This window comes from Eretmochelys imbricata, chromosome 3, assembly GCF_965152235.1.
Source record: "Eretmochelys imbricata isolate rEreImb1 chromosome 3, rEreImb1.hap1, whole genome shotgun sequence".
NCBI lineage: Eukaryota > Metazoa > Chordata > Testudines > Cheloniidae > Eretmochelys > Eretmochelys imbricata.
Window position 1 is genome coordinate 145,110,915 of NC_135574.1, and position 14,610 is coordinate 145,125,524.

At 38.4% G+C, this 14,610-nt stretch overlaps 1 protein-coding gene across 1 annotated transcript in view; it reads left to right on the top strand.

Moving 5' to 3' along the window:
• Nucleotides 1-1,414: 1,414 nt before the first annotated feature.
• LOC144262211 (visual pigment-like receptor peropsin) overlaps nucleotides 1,415-14,610 on the top strand; it is a 44,471-nt gene continuing 31,275 nt past the window's right edge. Inside the window, exons 1-2 of the mRNA XM_077811885.1 lie at nucleotides 1,415-1,535; nucleotides 12,255-12,460. Coding sequence (XP_077668011.1) covers nucleotides 1,415-1,535; nucleotides 12,255-12,460 — 327 coding nt within the window. The remainder of the gene's footprint in view (nucleotides 1,536-12,254; nucleotides 12,461-14,610) is intronic.

Genomic DNA, 14,610 nt, shown 5'->3' on the forward strand with positions numbered 1-14,610 from the left:
TATCTCATAGCAGGGAGTTGGGTAGAGCTAAATGTGGGGGCAGATTCTGATCTCTGTTGCACTGATGAAAATCTGAAGTAATTCCATTGGTTCCAGGGAGTTAATCCAGCATAACTGATATCAGAATCCAGCCTATAATTGGGCCAATGCATCCAAAAGAACTAATAATCATTAGAAGACTGTATCTTCAGTGAAGACTAAATAAAACAAATGGTGAGCCCCTGAAATCACATGCAGTGGCTGCTTTCAAAATGAGGGAAATCTCATTTCTCTGCTGCACAGTGCATCTCCAATTCTGGTGGAAGCTGCAAGTGCTCAGCACTCTGAAAATCAGACCCATGCTATTTCATATTGCCTACAAAACAGAAAGAAAATGATGTTTTTTTTCTAATTAACAGCAGCCCTGCCTATGAAACAACTGTATTTGCATTGAAGCAAACTGATTTCCTCTGCTATATGAGAATAAAACTGATGAGTTAGGTTATTACACACTGGGGCTAATGTGGCCCACAATAAATCTACCAGAAGTAACATTCAGAGAGTTTAGATGGGATACACAGACACACTGGTGAGAGTCTGAACTTTCTTGCCTGGCCCTGGTAACCTGACATGGAATCCCCCATCAAATGACAGGGCTCACTAGCCACTATACTGGAGGCTTCTGCTCAGAAATCAACATGCACATCCACCTTGAAACTACATCATCTGCCCAGATTCTAAACCTTTGTTCCAAAGCTTTAGCTCGCAATTTCTACAAAGTGAAACTGATGATTTTTAGTGCAATCGAGCAAATGGACCAGTGGTGGAGCACAGTATTATTCAGTGACAGTTTTCAGGAGACTCTTAGGTAGCTCATAGAATGTAGTAAAATGCATCCATAAAATGTATTTCTCCTCATAAAATATGGGCCTGAACCTTCTTCATTTGAATTCAATGGTAATCCTCATTGTCTTCAGTGAGGGCAGAGCAGGTGCATTATGGTATTTGTACAATAATATATACACTCGTGCATGCATGTTTGTGTATATATATCCTTAGGGTTATTATATTATATGACACATAGTTGTATTTTAAAGAATGATCATCACTTTGTCTAATATACTCTCTCCAGTCACTAAAGACTTCTGCATTTAGCAGCACCAGGGATATAAGGAAATCTGCTGCCTTGGTCTGGTCACAGATTCATGAGGTGTATTAATAGATAGGATTAGAAAATAAGAACAGGTCAGAGGGCTGCAAAGCTCTTTCTTGTCTCTTGAGATTTCCCTGTTTAGTTTCAGCCTCAGTGCGCTGCTTCCTAGAATGCAAGGAGCAGAAGTTTAAGAAAGCCAGAGACCATTTTCTTTTACTGGGCATTTGAGACTAAGCAGGGGGGGCGAAAGGACAACTTCTGGGTCACGGGCTTTGCCTGAAAATGTCTCTCCAATTTTCTCCACAGGCACCATGGAGGAACAACAACATCACCTTTCTGAACAAAGAGGCTCCTGTCTCAGAACAAGGAGAGACTATTATAGGCTTCTACCTACTGGCTTTAGGTATGTACTGTATCTCTGAATGGCTTATGAAATGAAACTCCTTTTAAGTTTGGACTAAAGTTCAAAGGGATTCCTATGGTGTTCATCCACAAAGGAACAAGATATCATAAACTGCAATTTTTCTTCAGAAAGTTCTTTCAAAAAAAAAAGGGGAGCTAGTGTTTTGTTTCATTTTATTTTATTTTAAATGCAAACATTTGTACTGGGGGCAAAAGGATATGATATTATAGTCCAAGTTATTTCTTTAACTAAGGTTCGTTTAAGATGTGGGCAAAAACAAAATATCTTGTGCAGAAAAATATGACATTACCTTGTTTTCTCAAAATATCCCAATGGCATTCAATTCGTGTTCTCTGCTTCTAGCTTCTGCTTGTTGAAGTCCGTATTCAGATTGTGTTCATCAAATAGTTCAGCTTCTAAAACGAATACATTCAGTTAAATGAAATAGAATTCTATCATTGTATTTTACATTTGTTTGTAAAATTCTTCCATCTAATATTTTATATACATTTAGAGGAAACTTTCTTGATCTGAGTCTATTAAAAATTCTTTTAAGTACTAAATTATTACTATCAGTAGTTACAATAATATGTGCATAAGTCTAAAAACTTGATATTCAGATTACATTGCAAAGCAGTTATTATACACTCAGATTAAAAGTGATTGAAAATGGAACCTCGTATTAACTCACTTTGTTCCTAAGACATTTTTTTGATTAAGTACTGTATTGTAATTTACAGCAAACTCAGTGCAGGATGATGGTGAATTACCGTATCTGATGTTCTATAGGCAGACTTTATGAAATTTCGAAGAATGTAGATGTACCAGTTGACAAAGAAAATCAAAATAGCCATTTATTATTCTGACTTCATATGAAACAATATCAAAAGGTAACTGTTTTCCAGAGAATGTCACAGTCATGTCCTAGCTTTATATTGATTCTATCTAATCAAGCTATCTATGTTTATAAATGATAAAGAAATGAAACGGCATATAGAAGACGTTGCGCATAATGAGAACTCCATACCAATGTAAATGTACATAGAAATAGTTCCTGAGTACAACCATTGAGAAACAGGCTTGTAAATTAAATAATCACGCTACATAAGCTTTTCTTTTTCTAAGCTTATCATGTATTCCCCCCCGGTACCACCAGCAGCTGCAAACCACCACCTGATACTTATACAGGAAACCACACAGCCATGATGAAGGGGCTTGAAGGCCTTTCCTTATATCTATATGAGACTGGCATCTTTACCAACAAAAATAGCAGACATAATGCAGTTGGCGTAAAGAATAAGACGGTCCAGAAAAAAGTTGGAAAAAAATGGCAGCCACTTTTTGAGGAAGCTGAATAAAAATAATGTGGTCAAGAGGAAGTAGAGATGTTCTGATTTATCCCAGACCTATGTGCACACTTCCATACACGTGCCTGTAGCAGCCTAGAAAGCCCACAGCCCTACAATCAACTACTGAATGAACCACACTAGAACAGGTTTCGGAGTAGCAGCCGTGTTAGTCTGTATCCGCAAAAAGAAAAGGAGGACTCTCAGTTAGGGCTTGATCCTGTGTTTGTTGACGTCAATGACAAAACACACACTGACTTCAGTGGTTCAAAATCAGCTTTGAACTGATTAGCCCTGCTGAGAATGGGATACAGTGATTACTTGTACCCACCAGACTCCTCCCCAGCAGTTTGATGCTGCAGGTTTCGCTAAAGAAATAAAAATGATACACTGAAGAATAATAAAAAGAGTTTTCCCTTTCTTTTACAAATATTCTCTTTTGGGAAATTTCTCAGTATGCTTAGAGCTGGTTGACATATTGGGACAAATCAATCCTTGATTTGTGAATCTGAAGGCTCTAGTACACTCACTGTTAACTTCAGTAGTGAATACATTCTGATTTGTTTTATTGCTGGAAAAGCTAGTAATTTCCCAAGCAGACATTATTCCTACTGATCCTGTGGACCACCTCAAAGTCTCACAAATGATTAGCTAGTAGAGACGATTGAAATTTTTCATTCAAAATATTTTTAAATGAAAAATGCCGTTTTTGTTAAAACAGATATTTCTGAGGTAATGTCAATTTCTTACTATTTTGGGGGGTATGGGGTGGGGATGAGGTATACATAAAGCTGAACATTTCAGTTTTTTGGCCACAATGGTTTGTTTCTAGGATTGCTGAGAACCAAAAAATGCTGGTTTCAGTCAAAACCTGGAAATGTGTGAAGAAATTTTTTTGATGCCAATTAAAAAAAATGTATTCTGTTACTCTTTATTCCCTTAAAAAAATTATTTCCTTGCCAGTTCTACTCGCTAGCATCTCATCCATATGCATATTTAAACATTTTCACATTTCTAGTGCACTTCTATTATATATATTACAGGACCAATGAATTCTTATGTTTATTTGAAATTAGACAGAGGTACGAATCAACACACTAGATTCAAACATTCCCAAGCTTTGGATTCAGAGCTACATTTCATCTAACTTCTTGCTTTAAGGCCTAAACTCTACTCATAACCAAGTTTCTCTATTGCTTTTTGCCCTGTACTTTTTTAAAATGTGGTCCTACTATGATAACCGACTCCTTAAATATGGCAGCAAAGGTTTCCATGTTTGTTAGCTCTCAATTGCTCCACTGCAGATACCCCACGTTTATAAGTAGAGAAGTTTCATAATTGGCAGCCGTATTCACTCTAGCTCAGGTATAATCACCAGTAAAACTTGTCCAACTGAGGTGTCTTAGAGGTGTTGGTCAAGTGCAAATGATATGTACAATTTTCCATTTGGAACTTAATTATACATTCTGTTGATGATGTAACAAACAGGAGATACTCTACCTCACTTTCCCATAGCTGTATTGACTTTGTTCTGCAATGTTAACCGTAGTATTTATGTCTGTAAAGTCAGACGATACAAGTAATTCTACCCAGGAAGCAGGGCTGTGGTATAAGGAGGTGTTATTTTTTACATTGTCACTTTTTGCTCATAAGGGCTTTCAAGGAGCAAAGCTTGCTCTGGAAGGAAGATCATTCAGTGTATATGTATTATACTCAGGTGTCTGGCTTACAGCAGGCAGCCGTAAGAGATCATCTGAATTAGCAATAACCCAGAACAAGTATCATGTTTATACAGAATATCCTGCTAATATGGTGCCTGTGAAAGACAGTTGTTGTACTTTGGCACCTGCTAAAGTCCTACTCGCTTGAATCCTGAGATTTCAATAAAATTTGTGGTTAATTATCCACATACATATTTGTGGGACTTTTTTTTTTTTACCACATACATATTTGAGGGACTTCAGCACTCCAAATACTGTACTTAGGGACTCATTCTTTCTTCGCAGGAGATATCACAATAGAGCTGGATGAATTATTTTCAACAGATTTTTTTTTCAAAAAGTGCATTTTTTGGTACTCTAGATCTACGTGCAAATTCAGGTAGAATTTGACAAAATAGTTTTGGCTGAGGAAAAAACTGATTTTTTTTCAAATGAGTTCTAAACTTGACTTTTGTTTCAAAATGACATTTCAAATTCAAATGTGGCCAATTTTTTCAAGAAAACAAAACCAAAAAGAAAAGGCTGAAAAATGCCTTAAAGACTGAATCAAAATGAAAAATTTGAAAAAATAAATGTTCAGTCAACCAAAATCAGAAAAAAAAAATGAAAACCCCCAAAATATTGTTTCAAATGGACCCAAAATGTTTTAGACAATTTGATACGAATGTATTTTCAAGTTTTCCTATTTTATTAACTCCGCTGTAATCAGCATATCCATGTAATCTCCACACAGTCAAAACAAAATGTAAGACCTATTTCTTTGACCTGTCCTTCCCACAGAAAAACCCCTCAAAACAAAACAACTACACAAAAATTCAAACCCCAGAGAAAATTAACAAACAAACCAATTCCTGAAAATAGGACCAGAATATTGTGATCGTAAACATGAAAGAGTAGGGTGAAAAGCAGGTTAGAAACTTTTCAGATCTGGAATAGTTTTTAATGACAACTCTTCCATTCCTATCCTAGATCATTTTTAAACAATGTGTTTTAATTTTACTTCTTGGGCAAACCTCTTCCAATATGTTTGTTTGTAAGCCGTCTCCTTCCTCAACAACAAAATCCAAACAAAAAGCAATCTATAATCGTGGAAAAGCATAGTCAGAAAAAAAATAAAAATAATTGTGTTCTGACCTCTAGAAAGGACTACTTCCAAACACAAAAACAATGCCATTTAACCTATGATTGAAAAAAGCAGGGCTATAGCACGATACCCTTAAATTGACTTGGTCCTGTTTATACAGGCAAAACCACAATGAATTACAATACAATTGGAGCATAACCTCATTCCATGGCATTCTTATAAATGTAGCATACTCAGAACCATTCTGAGCCACATGGGAGATTTTCTCTTTCTATTCCTGTTCCTTGAGCCAATGATTCATAAAGTCTCTCAGTGTATAAGGCCGTAGTCTACCTGAGCAGAATTTTAGAGTAGCATTCCCTATAACCTACAGTTTTGCTTCTTTCTTGTCATGAACAAAAGGGCATATTTAGTACACAATTCCTCTAGTGCATCAGTAATTTGTCTTAATTCATGGCCTCTCCAAATTTAGCTACCCAATCCAATTTCTGCCCCAAACAGCAGGTCATTTGCCTCTGATAACAGTAGTGTCAATTTTGCCAGCTGAGCCTGACACTTCACTTTTACTGTCTTTCCCCCACTAGTTCCAACTGGTGCGCTGTCTGTGTTTACAGTGCCATATTGATGGGTTGCAATTTGAATGTGCTAACTCTACTCCTACACAGTTTTTTATAAATAAGGGGACCGCAATAGTCCCAGTCTGGGTGTTGAGAAGTCTAAGGGCAGAGGAGGAGGTGTTCTGTTCTGGCTTGGCATGAAGACTGCCACCGGAAGATATAATAGCCAAGTGTGAAATCTGCTCCCAAGAGCTTGCAATCTAGGAAGCGTGACTATGTTGTTGTTTTTCTGATGTCTTTCAGAGACCCTGACAGTGTTCTCCTTTCTTTTCACAAATGCAATCTCATGTTTTTTCTAAAAAAAAAAAAAAAAAAAACAACCCACCATCTGTCCCAGCTTTGTTTCCAAGTTTGTTATGTCTGCAGTAAAGAGGTTGAGGATGATTTTATTTATTTGTTTGTTTGTTAGCTTTTGTTTTATTATGCAGCTTGCTCCAGCAAAGAGCAATCTGAATCAGGATGTGTGATGAGTGTGACAGGATGTTCTGGTTTATTTCAATAAGAGCATCAACAAAACTCTCCCGCAGCAGATTGAGTTCAGTCAGTGAATGAAAGATAGCACAAACATGACATCCTCAGAACAGATTGTCATTGCCAGAATAATGCTGACATCAAGTTATGAGCAGCTTCAGAGACCTGATTAATGCTTACTGTAGTGTCACATACATGGCAGCAAAAGTAAACTATTTTTAAAATGCTGCCATTTTGATCTAGGCTAGCGTAAAATGTTGGCCTTTTTGAAGATTCATAGATTCCAAGGCCAGAAGAGCATCTAGTCTGAACTCTTATATAGCGCAGGCCATAGAAGTTCCTCAGAATACTTCCTAAAGCATATCTCTCAAGCATCCAATCTCAACTTAATTTGTCTAGCTTCAGCTTCCAACCATTGGATTGTGTTACACCATTCTCTGCTAGACTGAAGAGTCCATTATTAAATATTTGTTCCCTATGTAGAGACTTATAGATTGTAATCAAGTCACCCCTTAACCTTCTCTTTAAGACAAATAGATTGAGCTCTTTGAATCTATCATTATAGGGCATGTTTTCTAATTCTTTAATCATTCTCTTGGCTCTTCTCTGAACTCTCTCCAATTTATCAACATCCGTCTTAAATTGTGGGCACCAGAAATGGACATCTTATTCCAGCAGTGGTTGCAGCAGTGCAAAATATAGAGGTAAAATAACCTCTACTCCTACTTGAGAGACCCCTGTTTATACATCCTTTGATTGCATTAGCTCTTTTGGCCACAGTGTCACACTGGGACCTCATGGTCTGCTGATTATCCACCATGCCCCCCATATAAGAACATAAAATGGCCATACTGGGTCAGATCAATGGTCCATTTAGCCCAGTATCCTGTCTTCCGACAGGTGCTTCAGAGGGGATGAACAGAACCGGTAACTGTTAAGTGATCCATCCCCTGTCACCCATTCTCAGCCTCTGGCAAACAATCTTTTTCAGAGTCACTGCTTCCCAGGATAGATCCCCCTATCCTGTACGTGTAGCCTAAATTTTTGTTCCTACATTTATATTTAGCCATATTAAAACACATGTTGTTTGCTTGTGCCTAGTTTTCCAGGAAATCTGAGTGCTCTGAATCAGTGATCTGTCCTCTTAATTATTTACCAGTTCCCCAGTTTTTTGTCGTCTAAAAACTTTATCAGTGATGATTTCATGTTTTCTTCTAGATCATTGATAAAAATGTTAAATAGCATAGAGCCAAGAACTGAGCCCTATGCGACCGCACTGGAAATACACCTGTTCAAAGATGATTCTCTGTTTACAGTTACATGTTGAGCTCTATCAGTTAGCCAGTTTTTAATCCATTTAATGTATGCCTTGTTAATTTTATATCATTCTAGTTTTTTAATCAAAATGTTGTATGGTACCAAATCAAACTCTTTATAGAAGTCTAAGTATATTACATCAACACTACTTTCATCAACTGTACTTGAAATCTCATCAAAAAGGGTGTCAAGTTAGTTTGACGGGACCTATTTCCATAAACTCATGTTGATTTGCATTAATTACATTTTACCTTCCTTTAATTCTTTATTAATCAAGTCCCATATCAGCTGCTCCATTATCTTCCCTGGAATCAATGTCAGGCTAACAGGTCTATAATTTCCTGAGTCATTGTGTTTACCCTTCTAAAAAATTGACACATTAGCTTTCTTCCAGTCTTCTGGAACTTCTCCAGTGCTCCAAAACTTTTTGAAAATTATGAGCTCCTTAGCTAGCTCTTTTAAAACTCTTGGATGTAAATTATCTTAACCTGCTGATTTAAAAATGTGTAACTTTAGTAGCTCTGTTTGACATCCTCCTGAGAGACCGGCCATAGATTTCTCCTGATGTCACTTTGATTCCTTTATCAATTTTCTACAGTTCCTAACTTCTGATTTATATTGATCACTAGCAAATTCCTCTTTATTTTCTCGCTCTTAGCCAGTTTCTGATCTATTGCAGAGCTTTGCCCCTCACTCCAGGACTCCTCTGTTTTTTTAAGTAGCCTCTTGTGAGGGCATTTGTGAACGGCCTTTTGAAAGTTGAAATAAATTATGTCAACTGGTTCTCCTTTATCCACTATTTTATTGACTCACCACACGGGAATACAAGTACCTCTTAGTTGTTCATGTACCAGATGTTTCTTTCCAGGCTCTTTCCTCAAATGTGATCTATCCTGATACATGTGCCATCTGCAAAGGAATTGGGGGGAATTCCCCCCAATGTCACTGATGGTGAAGCCCTTGCTTTTCTTTTTCACTATATTGCATTTTGTCCTTTATTGATCCTCTTCTAAATTGTTTTGTAAACTAAACTATTTGTATTGGTTTATGTACATAATAGTCTGTGACTTTTAAAAGGCACATCAATGATGATACAGGGTTCAGTGTTGCATGCTCAATGGTCTGGTAATGTATACAATTTTAACAGATCCTTGGTAGCGGGAATTCTTTGCTGTTACATGCAAAAACACCAGATGGCGCTTGTTTCTGGAGTATTTTTATGAGTATTTTTCATACTGCTTGCCTTAGAATTTGATGTAATTAGAATAACTTCCCTTCAGTTTGTTGCTCAGTACATTAACACATTCAAATTGCAAGCCACTTCACACATCTCAAATGTTCGACGCAGCAGAGAAAGCTTGTCTGCTTGCTTCTAGTAAAATCAACTCCCTCCACCTGTGGCTGTGCCATGCACAAGGTTGCTCTGTAATTTCACTCACCAAGAAGTGTCTGCATTTATTATAAAGTACCCCCATTATGCTCTCTCACACTATCATGCTCCAGATTTCTCTCTAGTTTCAAATCTGAGAAAGGTCTGTGTTTCTTCATGGGAACAGATCTCTTCCTCTCTCTCATTTAACTTCTCTTTTAACTGAAAATTCTCCTAATTCGCTGTGCTACAGAGGTAGTTCTGTATATTCCCAGCAAATGCACTGTGTGCAAATGAAATTTACATATTAATAGATTTTAAGGAAAACCCACCCATCCTCTCCAGTGCTATGGCAGCCTTTTAGCATAATGACTTTATGAACCACTGTTCAGGAACCTCTGTTCTGTAACATTTAAACATTCTCTATCAATTTGTATGTATACGGAAGTAATGAGTTACAAATCAAGGGCCAAATTCTACTCTTATTGAATTTGTGTCAGTCCAAAGTAATTCCATTGACTCACTCCGGTCTTCGGCTGCCCAGTGCTCTGGTGAATTCTGTGTTGTTGTAGAAGATACTTGTTAATTTTGCCCTTTATGGGTTGATGGCCCAAGCTGGTTAGCATTTTGGATCAAAGTAATAGGAAATCCTTTTTTGCCTCAGGAGTATCTTCCAAGTTAACTTGTCCTGACTTTAAATTGTTCATGCCATTAGTGAGATTTCACAATTAACACTGCAGAGCTAGACAGCTTTCTACAAGCCTTTAGGAAGATAGTCTGTCCCCTCATGTCCTTAATGTATTGATTCCCCACTTTGGGGGTGATTAGTGAGACTATTCAGGGATATTCTACAGCCCCTCTGCCCAAAAATTTCTTCAGAGCTCCATTTAGCAGTAAGCCTCCTAATACACAGATGGGTCCCATCTGCTGGCTGAATCTAATGTTGCAGGGTTTGATAAATCCTCTTTTGGAGCCTATGTAGGCAGTTTCTCAAGATTTTAACCCTTAAAACTGTTTCAAATAGCAATTGTCTGTGCTAACCAGGTTTCTGAGATGGCAGCCCTTGCTTTACAGAACCTATTTTTAATTTTCCATAAGGTAAATGACATTCCATGCAACTTGTGCCTGTGTGCTTTGAACCTGATCCCAAGCCTATTGAAACCAATGGAAAGACTCCTGCTGACTTCCTATAAGTTTTGGATCAGGCCCTTTGGCCCAAACTTAAAACCATGATGCTGTTCATTGTTGCAAAGTCTAAGGCCTAGATGCTCAGAGGTATCTAGGCAGCTAGCTCCCATTGATTCCAATGAGAACTAGGTGCCTAAATACATTTGAGGAGCTGGGCCTAAGTGATTTAGGGCTTGTATATATGGGGACATCCAGGAAAGTTAATCTGAATTAACTAAAGGTGTGAATTTAAACCACACTAAACCTCCAGAGCATCATACAGAATTGAAGTGGCCTTAATTTGGTTTTGTTTCATTTGCTTCCAAAGTGAATTAAACGAAACCAAATTAAGACAAATTTAATTCTGATTAACAGCAGCCACACAAGGATTTAATGTGGTTTAACTAACCTACTTCAAATTCACACCTTTAATTAATTAGAATGAACTTTTCTCCATGTCCCCATGTAGACAAGTCCTTAAATTTTCAAAAATGGCTTGGCATTTAGGAGCCTAAGTCATTGGGACATATGCTCCTAAGTGAAAATGAGTCTTAGCCATACAAATCACTTAGGCCAGATTTTGGAAAATATTTAGGCACCTGACTCACAGGAGATAGAAACCTAAGTACCTTTAAAAATCTGGGATTTAGGCCTTGCAACACTGAGAGGAGCAATGCCTACATGCCTTTAAAAATCATGGTCTCTGTGCACAAGTGCCTGACTGATTTTTCACCAGATTCATAATTCCCTTCCTACCTTCCTCTCCCCTTCCAACAAGACTGATGGCTGCTAGACATCACCACACCTTCAATATCAGAGGGGACACACAATTCTATCTAACCAGAAAACAGGGCTTTCCAGTTTCTGAGGGCTTGTTCATTTATTTGAGGTTGAAAGATAGGACACAAGGCCTTAAGAATATTATCTTCAAATGGATTAAAATGCGGCTTCCTGAACAGTATTCCAATCAGTATTCTTTGTCACAAGGAGATCACAGACTGTTCCATGAGAAGCAATTCCATCTTGCCAACTGAAAAGGGCAGCGGTTCTCTAGAACTGACTGGCAAAGCTGCTATGTGGTCATCTGCACACACTTTTACTAGCCATTATCAGGCAGATGGATATGGCATGCCTCTACAGCTGTAGCTTTTGGTAGAATTGTTCTCGTCTCTGTACTGGGAATGCTTTATGGATCCCATCTATTTAGAGACTTAATTTTTCTTTACCTGTGTATGGTTGTTCTTCAGTGGACAAGTGCATTGTTGCTATTCAGTTTTATTACCAGTTTCAGTGGTAGCCCTGTTAGTCTGTATCAGCAAAAAAAATGAGGAGTCCTTGTGGCACCTTAGAGACTAATAAATTTGCCACAAGGACTCCTCGTTTTTTTTTTCTCTTACCAGTGTTATTCAGAAGAAGGAAATTAAAAAGTGAAATGTACCTGGTTACTCAAGGAGGCCTAGTACACAACACAGTGGAGTAAAAATGTTCAGGTTTGTTTGTTTTTAATGAAATAACCTGCCATTGTACTGTCCATCAATGTATGGGCGTCATGCATTTATATACCACACTGTTTCCTGATTTTTTGTTGTTTGTTTGTTTTTAATCTGACTTTCCATTTATTTTTCAGGATGGATGTCTTGGTTTGGAAACAGCATTGTGATTTTTGTACTCTATAAGCAGAGAGCTGTCCTGCAGCCCACGGATTATCTTACATTTAATCTGGCTGTATCAGACGCAAGTGTGTCTGTGTTTGGTTATTCCCGGGGGATCATTGCAATCTTCAATGTCTTTAGAGATGATGGATTCCTCATCACATCGATATGGACATGCCAGGTAGGAATGCATTATGTGGTGAATTATTTAATTAGACAAAATAAGTGGTGCTATTTCTGCATGCGTGCTGTCTATAAATAACCAGTCAGGCTTATAAGAGTGAAAATTAGTGGTGAATGACTTCCAATGGATCATAGTTCTGGTTTGGTTCAGAAAAGCATCCAAAAATGTGGGTGTTTCTCTAGATTTACCAGCCATGACCAGTTCCAAGTGATTTTCCACCCCAGAAATCCCTTTACCCAATAAATTCCTGAGACTACACTTAATGTTGTACTGCTCCTTATAGGTTCATTGTTAATTGGTATTGCTTATATTGCAGTAGTAGTGCCTAGAGGCCTCAGCCAGGATCTGTGCCCTGTTGTATTCGGCACTCTTCACTCATGCAATGAAAAGGTGGTCCTTGCTCCACAGAGCTAACAATCTAGCCTCCTCCAGCATCTTCAGGGGGTAATCAAGTGGGCTTGCATATTGCTACCCAGTACCTTTTGTTGTTGGGAATATTTGTGAAGCCCCATGTTTATATTTTTTGTCTATTTTAACATCTTACAGTGCCAAGTTTATTGAACAGGTTGGGTAGGAGCTGCTCCAGTTGCAACTTGATTTCCCAGATGTCTTTGTTCCCTTCCAGTCTGATGATTTGCATGTGAGTTTGGTATAGAAAGAATCTTGTTAACTATGGTTAATGGTCTCTTTCTATTGGTAGCCATTGGTAAGGGGTCCTTGCTGATTTTGTTATAACTATCAGCAGCCTTCGATATCATTGACCATGAGGTTTTATTGACTCGCCTATGAGACTTTACTGGACTGGCTTGAATAGCCCGTTTACTGTGTTTATTGTTCTCTGGGAGGTGCCAAATAATGGTAATGAGTACCTGTCGTCTTCCCATAGGGTCCTCAAATACAAGTTTCCATTTGCTCAGGAAAATAGTGAAACATTTTGTGTGATGGCTGCCATTTTTGCAGATACAAGGGACCTCCAGAGCTAAAAGCATGAGTCTCTACCGCTTGAGATAAAGAGCCAGGTTCTTCCGCAACAGAGGGAGACACGTAACATATAGTGACCAATGGGTTACACATATACTGGATTGCAATATGTGAAGGACACTCAGATCTTCATGTGCTTTACACTGAACCCAGATACTGAAATCTCTTTGTTTTCACAATGTCTAACAGAAGTACAAATGTAACTAGTAGCTACTTGTTTTAGGCTCAGTCCATATAAGATGGCTGCAGTGGTGAAGGTATACTGTCTGGGAGTCATTGCTGCTCTTGCATGTCCAGGTGACAGTCGTGGCATTTAGTAATTTTTTTTTCATTTATGTCTGGCCCAGGGGTTTTTGGCTCGTCTTTTATCATGCAGACCTTGCCACAGTATTCCACACCTTTGTAACCTCTAACTACCAGAAGCTGGGAGTGGAAGATGGGATTGATTATTTCATAATTGCCCTGTGCTGTACACTCCCCTGGAAGTTCTGGTATGCACCACTCCTGGAAACAGGATATTGGACAGGATACAGGAAACCAGAGACAGTTTACGGGGATCATGGTCTTCATCCACTATGGCCTTTCTTATGTTCTTAAGGCTGTATTTCTGTCATGTGCTTGACTTTGGGCTACCCTTGAAAAACACCTGGAAGCTTCAGCTTTGCACCACTTGAGTGGAGCAAGTTTCATTCTTCTAGAAAAGTCACTAGGTTGTCTCTTCCACCATTTGGGAGACCAAGGATTCTAACGTTGCTCAGATTTAATTTTTAATAGTTCAATTTTATTTAGCATCATTTCAATGCTATTAATAATGTTAGAAAGTTCAGCCTACCAGCTCTGCTTTTCTCCAGCTCTTGGAGGTCCTGGCCAAGTTACTCATTAAGGGCTGATCTACACTAAAGATGCAAGTTGACCTAAGTTATGCTACTTCACTGTCTCTCCTGCCGACTTACCTTACACTTCTTGGGTAGCTGGAGTACAGATGTCGATGGGAGAGCGCTCTGCCATCGACTTAGTGGGTCTTCACCAGACCCGCTAAATCAACCCTGCTGCATCGATCACAGCAGGGTTGATTTAGCCGTAAGTATAGACAAGCCCTAAGACTTTAAAGTTGGACACAATGGAACAAAGGGCACCACTTGGTCAAATGGAGTCTAGAGCAAAAA